We start from the raw sequence: 20,429 nt of genomic DNA, 5'->3' as shown, positions 1-20,429 counted from the left end.
GTCTGGGTGCAGAGGCAGAGCAGGCAACGACCTGCCCGTGCCTGCAGATTGGGGAAGCTGGCTCCTGCCCACTTGGGTTTTTTGGTCTTGGGGTTTACTGGCTGTGAGCAACAGACTCCAGCACCCTTTCTTCTAACCCCAGTGTTTCCTCCACCAAGCCTGGGGCCCTTGATTCAGCCCCTACCTCTTTTGTAGGTCGCAGTTTCTTTTTCTTTAAGTGTTGTTTGATCTTTAATATTTTATTTATTTATTATTGGATAGACACAGAGAAATTGAGAGGGAAAGGGGAGACAGAGAGGAAGAAAGAGACAGAGAGACACCTGTGGCCCTGCTTCACCACTTGTGAAGCTTCCCCCCTGCAGGTGGGGACCAGGGGCTTAAACCTGGGCCCTTGTGTGCTTAGCCAACTGTGCCACAGCCTGGCACCTTTAGGTTGCAGTTTCTACACAGGTTTTGTTTGTTTGTTTGTTTGTTTTGGGATGTTGGGATCCCAGCCCACATGTGCTTTGTTTCTAAGCTGTCGTTTGGTGCTTCTGAGGCCCGCAGTGCGCTATCTCCTTGGTATTTCTGTGCTCACTTCCCCACATAGATCTTTACTCCCAGCCTAGCTGCTCACCCCCAGGCTCTTTCAGAGTTCAAGTTGGCCAGGGAGCAGGAACAGGTCCTGGAGCAGCTGAGTGGCTCTTCTCTGTACTCTGTACTGAGCAGAGTGCCCTGACTTCTAGGAACTTGCTGCCTCATGCTGTTGCAGGAGAGGCTTGGGCTGTGCCAGAACTGCCACAAGCTGCTTCCCTGCACGGCCCTGGATTCCTGGCAGGAGTCAGATGCTGCTGGGATGCCACGTCGGCCACATCACCAGGATGAAGGCTTTACTGCCCCGCAGCCCTTGGACAGAGGCCTTGGCTGGTCCCCAGGGTGGGCCCTCTCCAGGCAGCTGTTCTCTCTTCAGGGAAACACAGGCAGATGTTGTCAATTTAAATTGTTTCCTTATTAGACTTTCCTCTCCCGGCTTGGGCTGGGTTTCATCAGTTGAGAACCATGATTGCATCACAGTGGCCATTTGCTCCTCCAGGAACTCAGCCAGGGACTAGGAGATTGGGGCGAGCTTAGCTGGGGAGGTGTAAATAGGCTTTGTGTGTCTCTCCCTGCCCCCTGTGCCCCTGGGCCACTGGACCCCAGGGGAGGGCCTTGTGTGTTGCAGCCTACTCTGGTTACTTGGTTGGATGGGCAGAATGGGGGGAACAGGAGTGCAGTTGGGGCTGACATATCTTCGTAGCTTCCCTTAGTTCTAGTGGATATGCCCTCCCTTAGCTGGGTGCCCAGCCACCTGAAAGCTTATTTTAAGCCCTTGGCCTAAGGTCTGCAGAGGAGTTAGTTTCTTTCTTTCTTTTTGTTTTTTTAATTATTTTTTATCTTTGCTTATTGGATAGAGACAGCCAGAAATCAAGAGAGAAAGGGGAGATAGAGAGGGAGAGAGACAGAGAGATACCTGCAGCCCTGCTTCACCACTTGTGAAACTTTCCCCCTGCAGGTGGGGGCTGGGGACTTGAACCCAGGTCCTTGAGCAATGTAACATGTGCACTCAATCAGGTATGCCACCACCTGGCCCCTAGGAGTTTCTCAGTGAGGCTATATAGCAGTGTCTGGAGACAGATTTGTGTGTCACAGCTGGGGTCGTGCTGCCGGCAAGATTCTGCTCAACACCGTGTCCACAGGATGCCGCCCCTAAAACTCCCCAGGTGACCTGGCTCAAAATGTCACTGTTCGGGGGCTGGGCGGTGGTGCACATGGTGCAAAGTGCACATGGAATTAAGTGCACATGGTGCAAAGTGCAAGAACCTGTGTAAGGATCCCGCTTTGAGCCCCCACCTCCCCACCTGCAGAGGAGTCGCTTCACAAGTGGTGAAGCAGGTCTGCAGGTGTCTCTATCTCCCCCCCTCTGTCTTCCCCTCCTCTCTCCATTTCTCTCTGTCCTATCCAACAGCAATAAAAACAACAACAATAAATAACAAGGACAACAAAAGAGAAAAAATAGCCTCCAGGAGCAGTGGATTCATAGTGGAGGCACTGAGCCCCAGTGGTAAACCTAGAGGCAAAATAAAATAAATAAATAAATAAGTGTCACTGTCCACTCTTGAGGTGAAAAAGTCCTGACCTACAGAAGCCAGTCCTGAAAGATCCCGGGAACCTTCATGGGTGCCAAATCAGAGAACTTTGCAGTGTGGCTTGGGTTTGAGCAGCTCTGTCCTGCCATCCTGCCAGGCCAGGGCTCATGCTGGGCATACAGTGGTGAATGAGGCTGGTGTGCCTGTGGCTGGGCAGCTGGGAGGGTGAAGTGCTGAGGGTGGCATGAGGGCTCCTGAGTCTCTACTAGGTGCTGATCCCCAGGTCCCTTGCTCCCAGCTTCTGAGCCTTTGCTCCCACTCTGGGGAGTGGCCTTGACTTGGCGTTTGACTGCAAGGATCCTATTAACGGCTCCCTCGTTCGCTGTATGAGGGAGACCAGAGCTCTGTGGCTGTGTGGGGCTGTAGCACTTCTGGGTGCTGGGGAGGTGGCAGTGAGTCCAGTCAGAGCACCTCAGAACCAGACTCTAAGGCTTCTGCTGGAAGTCCCCAAGTTTCCCTTCTGAAGCTGCCACCCTTTACAACCTTGGAGGCCTCTTCATTTGCTGGGGCCCTGGGAGGGAGCATTTCTTCCTTTCCTCTCACCCTCCTGCTTTTGAGGAAGAGAAGAGGTAAAGGGGTGACCTGGGTGCCTGGCCAGCTCAGGACAACACTCAGCCCCATGATTCTGTGACTTGGGCCTGTCCTGGTTCTCTCTGAAGCTGTTTCTTCATCTATAAAATGGGGAGATAATGGCACATACTTCATAGAACTGTGGTAGATTTGAGTTGGTCCTGTACACAATGTGTGTTATGGAGAATAAGCTAAGTGTACAGGGGCTTGCTTGTACTATTAGTTAATTAGAGATGAGCTTGGGGACGGGGGACCTCCAGATGGGCCTCTTCTGCATCTCTCTACCCTGGCAGATGGATGCGCTGCAGTTCTCATTTATGGCGACCTCCTGCCTTCCTTGATCCCTGACATTTGGCAGGGCAGATGCTAGGAAAACGTGGCCTCTATTAGGAAGAAGCCAAGATGGGACTAGACACACCTTGAGGGCCTGGTGTGACAAGTGGCAGAATCACACTGTATGGGTGAATAGGTTGAGCTTCTAGAGGCTGGCCTCACCTCTCTTCTTGGGGTCTCCTGCCCCTCTCTGGGCCTCCCTGTGCTCTTCCTGCTGCTTGACTCACCTTCTTCCCAAATCTTCAGCCTTGGGGTTCCCACTCTGGTGTCCCTGCCCCAGTCCAGGTCAGGCCCCTGCTCCCTTTAGTCTTCTCTTTCCCTAGAGGCTGGTGGCAGTGGCCAGTCACATCCTGTGGGATGTCTGCCTCCCCACCCAGCTGGGGGCTGCTTCCACTCCAGGAGGTCTGCTCCTCACCCAGCCAGTGCAACACCACAGTAGACCTTTGTGGACACATAATTGAGGCTCTGGTCAGGAGTTAGGGCCAGAGCCTGCTCCCAAGGACTTGTGCTGGGTTGAGGACACCAGCCTGGTAGGGGTGTTCAATCCTATTTCTGGACAACCCAGAAATAGCTGGATTGATTCTGCTGTGTGGTGGCCACTGTGGGCTGTGGTGGATGGAGGACTCTCCCTGCCTCTCTGGGGTTTAACATCTAATTGTATATCTTATAGCTAAAAATGCAACTCCCCTGAAGCCACCCTAAAAGCCCAGGCTCTGTAATTACCTGTCCCTAGCAGCCAGAGCTGGGGACTCACATCCTGAAACTTCAGACCAGACGGTTGAGGAGGGTGGTCACATTGTTGTCACTTAACTGAAGGGCGTGTGGGTGCTGGTCTCAAGTCAGGTGGATCAGGTTTCGGGTCTCTACCCTCGAATCTTTCTAGTGAGAGAGAAAAGAAACACAGAGTATTGGAGCTGGTGAAGTGGCTCACTTGGTAGTCTGCTGCTTTATGGTAAGTGTCACCCAGCTTTGAGCCTGGCCCCACTGCACTGAAGGAAGCTTTGGTGCTGTGATCTTTTTTATTCTCTCTTTACCTCTCTCATTCTCCCTAAAAAGGGGGGGGGGGGGCAGGGGTAGATAGCATAATGGTTATGCAGACAGATTCTCATGCCTGAGGCTCCAAAGTCCCGAGTTCAGTTTCCTGCACCACCATTAGAGCTGAGCATTGCTTTGGTTAGGAAAAAACAAACAAACAAAAAACAACAAAAACCCAACTTGATTATCACTTTAGCATATATATGTGGTGCCAGTGGTTGAGTTCTGGATCTCGTGCTTACAAGCCTGGCACTCTACCTGCTGCTTTACCTCCCCAGCAGCTCTGATGTTTGTGTTTGTTTCCAGCTCACCCTCATTCTGAGCCGGGTGGCTTACTGCACTTCCTGTCACTGGAGCTCACAGGCCATTAAGGTCACATAGGGTGTCAGGCAGCACCCAAGGTCCTGGTGGCTCTTTGGCTGCTGCAGGAGGCCTCTGCTCTTCACAGGCTCTGTTCCCCACAGTGGCTTTCTGGCCTCTCACCTCATTGTAATCTTGACAACTCCCAGAAAAGTTCATTGTATCTCCCTAGCTTGCTTTAAAAAGGTGTGGAGGCCAGGCAGTGGTGAAACTAGGTAAGTGTAGGTAAGTGCAGGCATCACCATGTACAAGGACCAGGGTTCAAGCCCCCACTCCCCACCTGCAAGGGGGAAGCTGCACTAATGGTGAAGGAAGTACTTCAGATGTCTCTGTGTCTTACTCCCTCTCTGTCTTCCTCTCTCCTCTCAGTTTCTCTCTGTCCTATCCAAGAGGGAGGGAAAAAAAAAAAAGAAAAGAAAAAGCCATTGGGAGCAGTGAATTCACTGTGCAGGCATCAAGCCTTAGCCATACCCTGGTGGCAAATAAATAAATAAATTTCAAGCTAGAGAAATAGCATAATGGTTCTGTAAAAAAAAAAAGGGGGAGTCAACAAAAATGGGAAAACTAGCAGTGGATTTGTAGTGCAGGGACTGAGCCCCAGCAATAATCCCGGAGACAAAAAAAACAACTTTCTTTTTTTTTTTTTAATTTTTTATTTAAGAAAGGATTAATGAACAGAAACATAATGTAGGAGGGGTACAACTCCACACAATTCCCACCACCCAATCTCCATAACCCACCCCCTCCCATGATAGCTTTCCCATTCTCTAGCCCTCTGGGAGCATGGACCCAGGGTCATTGAGGGTTGCAGAAGGTAGAAGGTCTGGCTTCTGTAATTGCTTCCCCGCTGAACATGGGCGTTGACTGGTCGGTCCATACTCCCAGTCTGCCTCTCTCTTTCCCTAGTAAGGTGTGTCTCTGGGGAAGCAGAGCTCCAGGACACATTGGTGGGGTCTTCAATCCAGGGAAGCCTGGCCAGCATCCTGGTGGCATCTGGAACCTGGTGATTGAAAAGAGAGTTAACAAACGAAGCCAAACAATTTGTTGAGCAATCATGGATCCCAAGCTTGGAATAGTGGAGAGGAAGTGTTAGGGAGGTACTCACTGCAAACTCTAATGTACTTCTGCTTTCCGGTATATATTTTGCAGTAGTTTATGGATACGTGTGAACATATGCTCTCTCTCACAGAAACTGGTGTATATCTAGGTTATGGGACTTTGTTAGAAAGTGAACTACCTGAGATGAAATTAGAGTGTACTATAAAAGGAAAGGTCTCACCCGAGTAATGAAGCCGAAGGGTTGTCATTCCACATGTGAAGTCTCTGGACGCAGTCTGAGGTGAAGCATGTTGAGGTGGCAATCATTGCGTTGGTTAGGTTGTGATCGGCGGATGCAATATTATTTGGTTTGGATTGGGAGACGCATACGGGAAAGTGGGCCCTGTCCAAGGGTTCCAGGACTGGGGGAAGTAGGGGCTCTATAGTGGAGATGTGAGGTTCCTACTGTCTTAGGGTTCAAAAAGACAATCGATAGTTAATGTTTTCATCACATTATTTGGTAATTGGGTTAACTTTGAAAAGTCCTTTTGTTATGGTTTGCTGTACAGTATCCAGTATCTTGTATATAGCTGTGCTATTGGATGCTTCTAATCTGCTTGGTCTAGGCTTTTGAGAGAGTCCGCATATCAAATACACAGCCTATATATTAAAAAGATTCAGTTTGTGTTTTGAGAAACTTTGAGACATACAACTGATTTTCCCCCTCATATTAATTAACTACTGATTTATATGTCTACATTTTGCTAGGAGTGTACATACACACCATTCCCACCACCAAAAGACTGTGACCCATCCCTCCCACCCACTCCCACCCTCCACTGGCCCAGGAAGATGGATGTCTACCCCTCACCACAGGGTTTTTACTTTGGTGCCCTAAAAAAACAACTTTCATGACTGAGACACCAAAGGCTCCAGGTTCAATCCCCAGCACCACCATAAGTCAGAGCTGAATAGTGTTCTGATAAAATAAAACAAATCACAGGGGAGTCGGGCTGTAGCGCAGCGGGTTAAGCGCAGGTGGCGCAAAGCACAAGGACCGGCATAAGGATCCCGGTTCGAACCCCGGCTCCCCACCTGCAGGGGAGTCGCTTCACAGGCAGTGAAGCAGTTCTGCAGGTGTCTATCTTTCTCTCTCCTCCTCTCTGTCTTCCCCTCCTCCATTTCTCTCTGTCCTATCCAACAACGATAACAATAATAACTACAACAATAAAACAACAAGGGCAACAAAAGGGAATAAATAATTAAAATAAATATTAAAAAAATTAGAAAAAAAATCACAGCTGGGGCCTCTCTGTCTTTAAAAAAAAAAAAAAAAATGCCACAACTGATGTTTCCAGTTCAGAAAAAATGAAAGGACCTGATGTCCCCAATTCTCATTTTCCCTATCTGTCCATCCCTACTCACTTCTGCTCTGGACTCTGGCCATTCTCTAGGCCAGCAGATGCACCCAGGGTTGAGAGGACATGCTGCTCACAGGTGGGTGACTCAGCCTTTCCAAGCTTCACTTTCCTCTTTGGGAGAGTTGCCATGGTCACACCCATAGTTCCAAGTGAAAGAGTCCCAGGTGGGACAGGGTCTGCCTACAGGAAGTGGCTGCTGCTGGGGTGTTTATCTCACCCTTTTGGTGACCTGGGGTGAGCCCAGCTTTGAGCCTTACCCGTGGGAGTGGCAGCATCTAATAGTCTGTGTTTAGAGCCCTGATGAAATACCAGGGAGGCCCAGCCAGGTCCCGTGAGCCCTCCTGCAGAGGGAGAGAAAGCTGTGGTTACCTCCATCCAGGAGGGGAGGGCTGCAGACATCTTTCTCTGGCTCCACCTGCCCATGGGGACTGGATGGGGAACTTCCTGGTTGGTGTTCCCATGGCAGAATCACAAAGGAGAAGGGAAAGAAGAGAGGCCACAGTTCAGGCTCTGCCTTGTTCCCAGACTCTAATTCTTAATTCCCCTGGGTGTTTCAACACACCCCACACTGTGAACTTTCTCTTTAGGTCTCCAGCATCGGCTTAGGCTTGCCAGTGCTTCCTGGTGGGTGGGTCTGGGGAGGGTGAGAACTGAGAGTCCTCCTTGAGCTCTGACTGCCCCTCAGCACCCTCCCTCCCCCAGCAAACCTCCTACCCCCCCAATTTCCAGCTTCAGTGTCTGGCCACTTGAGAATTGTTTCTCTCCTTTCTGCCCTTCCACTACATCCTACACAGCTGCCCTGGGCCTTGACTTGAAGTTGGAAGGATCTGGAGCTGTTGTCAGAGTCACAATCCTGACCATGACCCTTGCTTGAGGTCAGCACAATCCTGACCTTGCTCCCTTGCTGACCTCATTCATCCCCTCTGCCCTCCTCCTCTGTCCCCTTCAGCTACCTTTCCATCTACTAAGCATGCTTCTTTTTTTTTTTTTTACAAGTTATTTTATTTTATTTTATTTTATTTTATTTATTTATTCCCTTTTGTTGCCCTTGTTGTTTTATTGTTGTAGTTATTATTTTTGTATAGGACAGAGAGAAATGGAGAGAGGAGGGGAAGACAGAGAGGAGGAGAGAAAGATAGACACCTGCAGACCTGCTTCACCACCTGTGAAGCGACTCCCCTGCACATGGGGAGCCGGGGTTCGAACCGGGATCCTTATGCCGGTCCTTGTGCTTTGCGCCACCTGCGCTTAACCCGCTGTGCTACAGCCCGACTCCCCTAAGCATGCTTCTACCTCAGGGCCTTTGCACTTCCTGGGACAACAGATGTCAGGGCCATGCTCTTCCCCTAGTGTTTGCTCAGCTCATCCACACTTCCCACAGCCCAGCTTAGGGGCCACACTGGCCAGGGTTCCTCTGTGCAGCACTCCCTTCCTCCTGTGTTCTCATTCCATCTGGGGTGTGTGTGTGTGTGTGTGTGTGTGTGTGTGTGTGTGTGTGTGTGTGTGTGTGTGTGTAATTAAAAGCCTTTTTGAGATGTATTTATATGCCACCACAATTTTCTCATTTAAAACTTATGGTTAGTGGGTTCTTGTTCTATTCAAACTTGTGCAGACACTACCACAGTTAATTTTAGAACATTTTCATCACGCCCCCCCCCAAAAAAAAAATCTGTACTCATAAAGCAGACACTTTCATTTTCTCTAAACTCTCCTGTCCCCTGGCAACCTCCTGTCTCTTATGGATATGCCTATTCTGGACATTTCATATAAATGAAATTAAATGTAGTGATATTTTGGCAGCTGGCTTCTTTCCCATAGCAAGTGCTTTCAAGGTTTGTCTGCACTGTTGCATGTAAAAGTGTGTAACTTCTTTTTATTGCCAAGTAATAAATATTCCATTGTCAGGAGGGACCATGTTTTGCTTTTCTGATCCTCAGTTGAGGACATTTATGTTGCTTTCACTCTGGGGCTGTTACAAATAACGCTCCTGTGGGCATTCACATACAGGTGTTTGTGTGAAGGCGGTTTTGTTTCTCTTGGATGTTACACTTAGGAGTAGAATTGCTAGCTCATACCGTAACTACATTTCTCATTTTGAGGACCTGATAGACTATTTTCCAGAGGGACTATATCATTTTACATTGCTGCCAACAGTACATGAGGGTTCCAGTTTCTTCACAAGCCCGGCACTACCTGCCATTATCTGTCTTTTGATCATAGTCATCTTAGTGTGTGGAGTAATGTCTCATTATAGTTTTCATTTGCACTTTCCTGATAGCTGATGATGCTGAACATTTTGTCATGTGCTTTGCAGATATCTGTATATTTTCTTTGGATAATTGTCTACTCAGATCAAGATTACTTGCCCATTAAAAAAGTATATATTTATTGGATAGAGACAGACACTGAGAGGGATGGGAGAGATAGGGAGAAAGACACAGAGAGACACCTGCAGCACTGCTTCACCACTTGAGAAATTTTCCCCGTGCAGGTGGGGACTGGGGACTTGACCCCTGGTCCTTGCACTTTGTAACATGTATGCTCAACTGGTCGTGCTATCACCAGTCCCCTTGCTCAGTAAAAAAAAAAAAAGTTATTTATCTTCTTTTTATTTATTTATAGGGGGATTAATGGTTTACAGTTGACAGTAAAATACAATAGTTTGTACATTTATAACATTTCTCAGTTTTCCACATAACAGTTCAACCCCCACTGGATCCTCCATGTTCCAGGACCCAAAACCTCTCCCTCCTACCCCAGAGTCTTTTACATTTGTCTTTTAATGATTGAGTTGTGCTTTTTAAAATATTTATATTCTGTGTGGGGTCAGGAGGTGGCAAAGTGATAAAGCTTTGGACTCTCAAGCATGAGGTCCTGAGTTCAATCCCTGGCAGCACATATACCAGAGTGATGTCTGGTTCTTTCTCTCTCCTCCTATCTTTCTCATAAATAAATAAATAAAATCTTTAAAAAATATATGTATATTCTGATTATAAAGCCCTTTTTGTGCATGTAATTTTCAAATTTTCTCTTTAACTCAGTGGGCTGCCTTTTCACTTTCTGACAGTGTTCTTTGAATCACAAAAGTTTAATTTTAGTGAAGTTTATTTAATATGTTGCTTGTACTTAAGATGTTATCTAAGAAACTATTACCTAGTCACAAATTAGGAAGATTTACTTACCCTTATGTGTGTTCTTTAAGAGTTTTATGGTTTTTTGAGGCCAGGAAATACTTACCTGGTAGTGTGTGTGCCTTACCATGACTGCAGTCTTAATTCATACCCCGGTTTCAGTTAGGAGTCTCACAGTTTGCCAAGGTGGAGAACCTCACCAACAGTGCAGTGAGGTTTTGATGTCTGTCTCTCTCTTCCTTCCTGGATGTCTCTCACATATATATCTGAAATAGAACTAATGAAAATGTTGGCCTGAAAGTGATAGAATCATGTGTGTGTAAGAGCACTTACACGTTACCGAGAGGGAGAGGGAGAAAGCTACTTAGGGTTTTAACTCACACTTATATCTCTGATTCACTGTGAATTATTATATATGGTTGTGTAATGGGACCCACTTCTTTCACATGTTACAATTGTCCCAGTGACGTATGTTTAAAAGACTATTATTTTTCTCCACAGACACCATTGTTGAAAATCAATCAGTTAGTTATATATGGGAACTCTCACATTTTTGGACTTTCAATTCTAGTCCATAATTTCTGTGTCTACTCATATACCAGAACCACACTTTCATGATTATTGTTGCTTTGTCAAAGTTGAGTCCCGGGGGTCAGGCAGTAGTGCAGTAGGTTAAGCGTACATGGTGCAAAGTACAAGAACCTTCGAAGGATCCCAGTTCAAGCCCCTGGCTCTCCACCTGCAGGAGGATCTCTTCACAAGCGGTGAAGCAGGTCTGTGGGTGTCTTTCTCTCCCCCTCTCTGTCTTCCTTTCCTCTCTCAATTTCTCTCTGTCCTATCCAACAGTAATATCAATGACAATAATAGTAATGACAGAAACAACAGGGGTAACAAAAATGGGAAAAATGGGGCGACAAAAATGGGAAAAATGACCTCCAGGAGCAGTGGATTTGCTGAGCCCCAGCAATAACCCTGGAGGCAAAAAAAGAAATATGTGAATTCCTTTAATTGTGCTCTGCTTTTTCTAGATTGTTTCAACTATTCTGACCTCTTCAATTTCCATATAAGGTTTAGAATCAGCTTATGAAATTTCTTCAGAGAAACAAACTGACATTTTTGTAGGGATTGTGTTGAATTATTAGATAAAATTGGGAGTATTGTAATTGTAACAATACCAAGCTTCCCAACTCTTGACTCTGGGACATTTACATTTATTTAGCTCTTACTGAATTTCAGCAGTGTTTTGTGGATTTCTAGCAAGTATGTGTTTTCACTTCTTTTATTAAATGTGTCCCTCAATATTTTATAATTTTTGGTGCACTTCTAAGTGGAATTGTTTCCTTCACTTTTTTGAAAATATTTGCAAATATATAGAAAGAGTTGGGTTTTACATGTTATATCTTGTATCCTGCATCCTTGCTGCTCTTGTATATATGCCAATAGTTTTTTTATGAATCCCTTAGGATTAAGTCATTTGCCAGTCAAGATATTTGCAGTTTTTCTTTTTTTTTTTTAATTCAAATCACTTTTTTAAAAAATATTTTATTTATTTATTTATGAGAAAGATAGGAGAGAGAGAGAGAGAAGCAGACGTCACTGGTACATGTGCTGCCGGGGATTGAACTCAGGACCTCATGCTTGAGAGTCTAGTGTCTTAGCCACTCACTGCACCACCTCCCAGACCACTCAAATCACTTTTTTTAAATTAAAAATTTATTATTGAGTAGAGGCCAAGAGAAATTGAGAGGGAGGGAGACAGAGAGAGAAAGAGAGAGAGAGAGAGAGACACACCTGCAGCTTTGCTTCACCACTTGTGAAGCTTTCCCCCTGTGGGTGGGAACCAGGGGCTTGAACCCAGGTCCTTGTGCACTATAGGGGGTGCGATTAACCAGGTGTGCCACTGCTTGGCCCTGCAGTCTTCCTTTCTACTGCCATGTATTTCTTGCTTGTTTGCTCCTCATCTTTCTCCTCTTACCAGAATAAGCTGGTTTCCATGTGTATAGCAGAGACTAGCATGCCGCTGGTGCTCAGTTATTTGAGTGAACGAGTGGGTCAGGTGATGCTCTCGCTTCTCCTGTGACACCTGCTTCCTGTGTGTTCCTACCCATGTCTACCAGGGGCTTGGGGACTCTCCCTTTCTAACCCTATTTCTTGCCCTGACTTTTCTGGTTATCCTCTGTCTTGGGGCTGAGTCTGCAAAACCCCCTAGACCCCAACCTTCATCAGAATGAGACATCACTCATGGACCCTCAACTAGGCCCTGTGTGGGGCTCAACTCTCTGAATGCTCCGTGGTGCCCACAAGAGTAAGTGGGTGGGGCACCTCTGACTGTGAGATTAGAGGGGGTTGGAGAGGACTGCCTGACCCCCTTGTGACATCCCTGCAGGGCACAGAACCTAGGTCATATCCTCAGAGCCTTGTGGAGCTGAGATGGAAGCACCTTATGGATGGTGAGGCCCAGGGGCTTTCACCAGCTAAGGAAATGAGAAGCCCACTGTGTCACACACACCCTGTTTCCTCTGCCCACAGTTGCCCCCCTCACTGTCTGCCCCCTCTCTATTGAGTCCCACTGTGAATGTCACCTCCCTACAGCCAGTCATAGTCCCTGACTCACGCCCTTCCTCTGCTGGTGACACTGAGTCATCACTGGGTGACTGTCAGACACCAGTTTGTGAAAACAGTCCTGGCAGTGGCCTGGCCTCAAGTGCACACTGGGCTTCCAAGATGGTGACAGTGCCAAAGCTATTTAGCAGTGTGCTGCTGGCCTCACAGCCCCGGGGGCCCTCTGAACAGACACTCCTGAGTTCCAATCCTGCTTTGTCCCATGTGATATTGAGCAGGGACTCTGCCATCTCATGGAACTTGGTATCCTCAGCTGAGCTCTAGAATGAGTCAAGGACACAGAGTTCGACTCCCCAACTGGCCATGAGAAGCAAAGAAGCTATGTCCAGATGCTCCCCTCACATGGCCCTCCTCCCTGGCCCCAGCGTGGCAGCTGCCTGCTTGACAGTTCCTGTCAGGTGGGATGAGACTGGAGATAAGGCCCTCATGCAGCCCCTCCCTCTTGTGGCTGCCTGGTTGGAAGCGTGGATTCCGCTAGGCAGGCAGCACATGAGACCCTCTCCACCTTGTGCCCACACTGCTACCCCTGGGTGTGGGAGGCCCCTGGCAACTGGGAATGGCTGGGAGGACTTGTTCCTACCCACTCCTACTAACGCCCAAGCACAAAGTTCCTACCTCTTAAGGGGGTGCTGAATTTCAGGGTCTAGTCATGTTTCCTTGATTCAGAAGTACACTGTCCCCCTCCCCACCACACTCCACCCCCACCGGTTAGTATCAGCCCTTGAGTGGTCAGGCTGTCTGGATTCAAGTCCCCGTTGTGCCCACGGGGCCTCTGGAGACCTAGCCCAGAGCTCCCATCCCCTTGCCTTTGGGCATGGGTTGATGGCAGTGGCTTTCCCAGCCTATTATCTTGTCAGAGGAATTCCGGCATTCTGTGGTTTTGTAATGTGTGTGGCTCATGGGACGTGCTGGTTGTCATCATTGCTGTCACTGTCATTACAGTGGTGAGTGGTTGGATTTGAGGGGCAGCCTTCCTGCCTTCCCACCTCACTTCCTTTCTATATCTGTAAAACAGACTTGCTGTCCAGCCTGGAAGACTGTTGTGAGTCACTCAGGTTGGCCAGCAGGAGCTGGACAGGGGGTGGCAGTGGCAGGCACCATCCCCCATCATGTGTGTTTTTTTTCTTCTGTGTACTTTTTTGTTTTTACAGCTCTCACACAGGCACATTCTTGTTATGCAAACACAGTGTGATATAAAGTGAAAGCCAAGAGTCCCCGGCCCCTCACCCTTGCAGCCCTCACCTCCCAAGGGAACCCTGCCCCTGCAGGCTTCACTCACATGTTCCATGTCCCTCCTACCCCAGGGAGGAGGTGCAGGAGAACTGTGTGCGCTGGCGTAAGCGGTTCACCTTCGTGTGTAAGATGAGTGCCAACCCGGCCACCGGCCTGCTGGATCCCTGTATCTTCCGTGTGTCTGTGCGCAAGGTGAGGCTTGGGGGGCGGACAGAGCTGAAGGGTTGGCATGGGGCTGCTGGTCTGGTGGCTATAGGTCCGTCCCCTGACTCCTACCTCTGCCCTTCCCCACTCCCTTAGGATAGTGAGGGAGGTTGCGGTGCCCCTTTCTCAGCCCTGTTTTTGCAGTCAGACTCTGGAGGGGCTGGGGAGAGACCCATGGATTTCCAAGTCACCTTGCTGTTTGTCTCTCTCTCTCTGCAGGAATTGAAAGGCGGGAAGGCTTACTCCAAGGTAAGTGGGGCTGTGTGAAGGGGCAGACAGAAGGGGCAGAGTGGGAGGGAACGGCGTTTTAAAAGAGAAGCTCTCAGAAGAAGCAGCAGCCTCCTCTGGGCCCCAGACAAGAGGCACTCAGCCCTACTAGAGATGCATGATTGTTTGGAAATATCTTTGTTGACCGTCCTTTACTGTCAAAGCACAGACTTGAGCATTCCACCCCACTCCTCAAGGCCTCTTCCACAGACCCCAGACCTCAGTGCCATCTTTTTTTTAAGGAAAAAAAAAAAGATCAAATAATCATATGAGTGGGTACATGTGGTTAGAGAAGTGTACTGCAGGCTCTCGGAGGGCATCCATGTGTTTGCAGACTTGATTTTTCCATCCACGAACTTGCTGTGGACAGATTCCGCAGTGTGGCTTTTTGTTTGCATGTGTGTCATAAGCACCTTTTTGTGTCATTGCAAGTTCCCTTGTTCTTTTGTACGGGGTGACGGTGACCCTGCCAGTCCCCACGCTAGCTTGAAGCCCAAGTTGTTGCCAGGCTTTCACTGCAACCCCAGGCAGCTCAGCCCACGCGGTAAAAAAAAAAAAAGAAAAAACATTTCCACTGGAGAAGGTGGCTAACTCTTTCAGGTTACCTCTGACTCTGAAGAAGCTTGCTCTGGGGACAAGTATTCTCCCGACACCCCCGTAGCCCCTAGGCTCCTACCAGTAGACTCACTTGGTGGGGCCAGAAAAGACAACCCTTTGCCTCCCTCACCTTGACGGATGGCCCCAGGGAGCTGCTGTGTAGCATGTGGCCCTGCCACTCCTTTTTAAATTTTGTTTTATTAAATATTTTTTCATTTTTTATTTGTGATTACTAGTGGGCTGCAAGACTGTAGGATTATCGTGTATAGTTCTGTGGCACACCCACCACCAAATTCTGTGTTCCTCACCTTCCCATCTCCCAAAGATAACCAAAATAGTTCTCGCAAGTCTTAGAAATGGTTTGTTTGCTTCTGTTGGATTTTTGTTTGTTTGCAAATTCATGTGTATCTGTTCTCTAGGTTCCATATGTGAGCGAAACCATCTGGCAGTTGTCTTTCCTCTCTTACTTTGCTAAGCACGATCACTTCTAGTTCCATCCATTTTATCCCAAAGGACACAATATCATTGCAGAGTAGTATTTCATGGATTATGTAGCCCATAATTTTTTTTTTTTACCAGAGCACTGATCAACTCTGGCTTATAGGGGTATGGAGATTGAACCTGGGACTTTGGAGCCTCAGGCATGAGAGTCTCTTTGTATAACCATTATGCTATCTCCCTCTCCTCCCCCCTTGCCTTAGCCCATAACTTCTTTAGCCAGCGATCTGTCCATGGCTGCCACTCATCTTAAACGTAGCTCAGCATGCTCAGTGAGCGGCCGTGTAATCTTGTCCTGGCTGGGGTGCTCATATCAAGGTGCAGGGGGTATTGAGGCTGGAGCCAGTTGGTAGAAGATGCCAACAGAGTGGAAATGCTAGCGCATCCCTCCTCCACCCAGCGAGTGTTTATGGGGTGCCTAGTATGTGTCAGACCCTTCTATTCACTGATCCAACCCCCTCCTCCTGGTGGGCTCAGCCTCTTCACAACAAGGAGGAAACTGAGGCTTAGAGGGATGTTAACACCTGATGCTGATCCAGCCTGAATGTAGGCCTGGCTCTGCTGCTTATCTCTGGGCAAGTTACTTCCCCTGTGTGAACCTTAAGTTCCTTTTCTGTAAAACAGGGTCACTCTCAGATCTGAACCCACATCTCTGTTAGATGTGTGCCTCGAACTCTGCAGTAGAGACAACGCACAGCAAGTGCTCACTGAATGTCTTTCATTGGTTCCTGTTGTCCCCCAGGTCCCTAATCTAGGCACCCCCTTGCCTTGACTTCAGTTTCCCCTCCAGCTCAACTTGTTGGCTCATATTTCTCATTCTCAGAGTCTTCCCATTGCCCTTTCTGTCCTCATCCCTTGCCCCTCCCTGCATCCCAGGAGCAACCAGGACCTCCCACCAGCCCCTCACTTAGTTTCCACCCGGGTCTCCTGCCCACCCACTCTACAGTACCCTTTCCCCTCCCCTGCTTCCCAGCCTGATGCCAAGTTCCCACCGGCCATCCCTCCCCTACCCACTGGCCTGGCAGCTCCCGACAGCACCAGCCTTGTTTCCTAGGGAACAATGTGTCTGTGTCACAGACAACAATGTCCTTTCATCTCGGGTGCTGCCCCAGTGCACGCCGGGATGTGGTACAAAGGGTGCTTTGTAAAGCTCGGGGATGCGAGCTCCTGGCTTTGCCACTTTAGAGCCGCCAGCCCAGGGCCCCTGTCCTTGGGTGCTAATTATACAACAGTCAGTCCCGCCTGTGAGGCCGCCCACCTTGCCAAGTTAACCCTTGTGCTGCCCGCCTGGCACCCACAGTCCCTGAGCCACGTGCTCTTTCCTCTTCTCCTCCCAGCTGGGCTTTGCTGACCTGAACCTGGCTGAGTTTGCAGGCTCGGGCTCCACGGTGCGCTGCTGCCTGTTGGAGGGCTACGACACGAAGAACACCCGCCAGGACAACTCCATTCTCAAGGTACCAGTGTTCCATGGCCTCCCCCACCTCATCCCACCAAAAGACAGAGAAGACCTGCCCATCTTCAGAGAACCCGGGGGTTGGTAAAAAAACAGGTCCTGGGTCAGCAAAATAGCTCACTTAGTGTGCTGCTTTGCCTTGCGTGAAACCCAGGCTTGAGCCAGCCCCTATTACACTGGATGAAGCTTAGGTGCTGAGGTCTCGATCATTCTATCTCTGTCTCTACATCTATATCTCTGCCTAGTAAACAAACAAACAAAACACAGGTCCTCAGAGCTAGAAGATAACCCACCAGGCAAAGCGTTCACATTATTACCAGGCCCAGAGTTGGAGCCCTGGCACCACATGGGACCACAACAGGGGAAGAGCTCCATGGAGCTCTTTGCTTTGTGTGATGTTTCTCCTTCTCTCTTCCTCCTCTCTTTCTATCTGAAATTAAAAAATCAGAATAGGGAGTCGGGCAGTAGTGTAGCAGGTTAAGCACATGTGGCGCAAAGCCCAAGGACCGGTATTAAGGATCCCGGTTCGAGCCCCTGGCTCCCCACCTGCAAGGGAGTCATTTCATAGGCGGTGAAGCAGGTTTGCAGGTGTCTGTCTTTCTCTCCCCCCTCTGTCTTCCCCTCCTCTCTCCATTTCTCTCTGTCCTAGCCAACAACAATGCCATCAATAACAAGAATAACTACAAGAATTAAAAAAAAAACAACAAGGGCAACAAAAGGGAATACATTTAAAAAAATCAGAATAAGCAGCCTGGACAGTGGCACAGCATGTAGGGCACCAGACTTGCATGCATGCATTACACATGTCAGAATGATGTCCTAGGTCTTGCATACTCCCACCTCTCCATGCATTAATAAAAAGTTAAAATAAAACTTTATTTTTATAATTTTTTAAATGTTTTATTTACTTTGGATAGAGACAAGGAAATTGAGAGGGAAGGGGGAGGGAAAGAGAGAGAGGTCTGCAGACTTGCTTCACTACTTGTGAAGCTTCCTTCCTACAGGTGGAGACCGGGGACTTGAACTGGGATCCCAGTGCATTGTAACATGTACACTCTAGTGAGCTGGGTGTTAGCGCAGCGGGTTAAGTGCAGGTGGCAAAGTGCAAGGATGGGCGTGAGGATCCCGGTTCGAGCCCCCAGCTCCCCACCTGCAGGGAAGTCTCTTCATAAGCAGTAAAGCAGGTCTGCAGGTGTCTGTCTTTCTCTCCCCCTCTGTCTTCCCCTCCTCTCTCCATTTCTCTCTGTCCTGTCCAACAATGATGACATCAATAACAACAACAAGAAAACAAAAAGGACAACAAAAGGGAATAAATAAATATTTTTTTAAAGAAACATGTACACTCTACTGGATGTGCCACTGCCCAGCGCCCAAATAAAACTTTAGTATGTAAGTAAATAATGAAAATTCAGTCAAGAATGGGTGGAATTGTGCATAGCAGAGGCCTCAGCACCGTACACACAAAACATGCACATACTGGTCCTAGATCTGGATGGGCAATGAAAGGCATTCAGAATATGTCATTCCTGTGTCAGGAAAACACTATCAGGGGTTTGACTTGATTCCCCACCCATAATTGGGGATTTGACCAGCACTTTTAGTGAGGGCGCTTCTTGTGATAACTAATAACAATGCGAGGCATGTGTAAGTGTGTGTGTGTGTGTGTGTGTGTGTGTGTTCCAGTTTTGCACAGGAAGGGGTTGAGACACACATCAAATCATTTGCCTGAGGTTATAAACACTTGGTCCCTAGCAGGTTGACCTCACATTCCAGTCCTAACCATTGCTCCACCTGCTGCGAGGTAGTCTGAGCTCCAGTGGAGCAAAGTGAGGGCAGGCCTACTGTCCCTGGCCAGGAGGATGAGTGAGGATGACTGGCCCAGGGGCCCAACCACATGTCACTTCTTTCCAGTAACCAAAGTTGTCTCCTCCCAAAGCAGTGGCCTCTCTAGCCCCTTTGGACAGAGATGCCTAGGCATCCCTGCCGGCATACTTCTCTTTCTTGTGTCCACACTGCACACCTCTCTTCCATGTCTCTGCACTCGCGCACCCAGCTGAGAAAATAAGTCTTGTCCTAACCATACTTCTGTCAGCTGACCAGAGAATTGCCAGGCAGAGGTGGTGGGCACTGCTTGAGGGTCTTTGAGACTTTCTACAGAGGGAACCAAGGGCTGGGGCGATAGCATAAGATTAAGTAAAAGACTGATGCCGGAGGCCCCAGAGGTCCCAGTTTCAGTCCTCAGCACCACTGTAAGCTAGAGCTGAGCAGTGCAACAACAATCACACACACACACACACACACACACACACACACACACACACACACACACACGGAACCAGAGATATTGAAAAAGGTCTAGGCTGATTGTGGGACTCAGGGCCTATCAACCTCAGGTTCAGAGCCTACAACCTAGGATCATCACCTGCTTTTGATCTGCTTTGTTGGCAACTACATGACCAAATGCAGTCATCTACTGAAAAACGAGCTTCCTAGTTTTGCTTTGGGCACTAGGATATGAATCACTCCTGCACCCCCACCTCCATTTCCCCTTAATTACCCTTAGCCTGCTGCTCCATATCTGTATAGATTTAGGTCCCAGAACCTTATTGTGTTTATACTGTTGTCAAAATCTGTGCCCAGTTAAGCTAAATCCCTAATGCGTCCTTGCTTATCTAATAAACTTGCACCAAGAGCCCACTGTGAGTGGTCCTTGCCCACATGTGGGGCTCTGTATACCCCCTCCCACAACATGGGCTCCCTGGACCTCTTTCCTGCCTGTTGCCCCCACCCCCACCCCTCCATGAACATAGATCACCCAGGCCAGAGCATCTGATCTAGTTCTGAAATAACAGTGCTGGTCACTCCCAGGTAGGCAGTGCCCGTCTTATTGTGTCCCCTGTTGTCCAGGAGGCAGGATTTAGGACTGCTCCTGTCCTCCTGTCCTCAGCACCTGCGTAGCGAGGTTCAGTGAGGCCGCCAGAACCAGTGTGGGAGCAGTTTCCCTGAGGCCAGGGCAGGGAGGTGGGCACCGGGGCTGGACGGGTAGGTGTGGTGTGGTGTGGCTGATCGCTGCTTTTCACACAGGTCACCATTGGAATGTTCTTGCTTTCAGGAGACCCTTGCTTCAAGACGTGAGTGCCAGTGCAGGCCACCCAAGGGGGACAGAGGTCCTGGGCACAGGGTAGCAGGGTGGACGGGGCTCCCCTATCTGGTCCTGATCACACCCATCTGTCCTAGGCCGCCGTCCACTGCCAAGTCCATCTCTATCCCAGGCCAAGACTCCTCCCTGCAGCTGACGTGTAAGGGGGGTGGGACCAGCAGCGGCAGCAAGAGCAGCACCAACTCCTTGACAGGGTCCCGGCCCCCCAAGGCCCGGCCCACCATCCTCAGCTCAGGTACAGTACCCCATCAGCTTGCCCTGCACGCAGGTCCTCACTGAGTTCCCTGGGAATGCTTGCTAGGAAGAGAGAGTGGAGGTGTGTTTGCCTGAGCCCCTCTCTGT

The 20,429-nt window shown here is 48.8% G+C and overlaps 1 protein-coding gene across 1 annotated transcript in view; it reads left to right on the top strand.

Moving 5' to 3' along the window:
• The window catches only part of EEIG1 (estrogen-induced osteoclastogenesis regulator 1), a 44,481-nt gene that overhangs the window by 13,249 nt on the left and 10,803 nt on the right, over positions 1-20,429 (top strand). The window contains exons 2-6 of the mRNA XM_007528860.3: positions 13,980-14,100; positions 14,332-14,361; positions 16,812-16,928; positions 20,012-20,058; positions 20,165-20,322. Coding sequence (XP_007528922.1) covers positions 13,980-14,100; positions 14,332-14,361; positions 16,812-16,928; positions 20,012-20,058; positions 20,165-20,322 — 473 coding nt within the window. The remainder of the gene's footprint in view (positions 1-13,979; positions 14,101-14,331; positions 14,362-16,811; positions 16,929-20,011; positions 20,059-20,164; positions 20,323-20,429) is intronic.

Source organism: Erinaceus europaeus, chromosome 10 (assembly GCF_950295315.1).
Source record: "Erinaceus europaeus chromosome 10, mEriEur2.1, whole genome shotgun sequence".
NCBI classification, from domain to species: domain Eukaryota; kingdom Metazoa; phylum Chordata; class Mammalia; order Eulipotyphla; family Erinaceidae; genus Erinaceus; species Erinaceus europaeus.
Note: the sequence above shows the minus strand (reverse complement) of the source record. Positions and strands in the feature narration are given on the sequence as shown.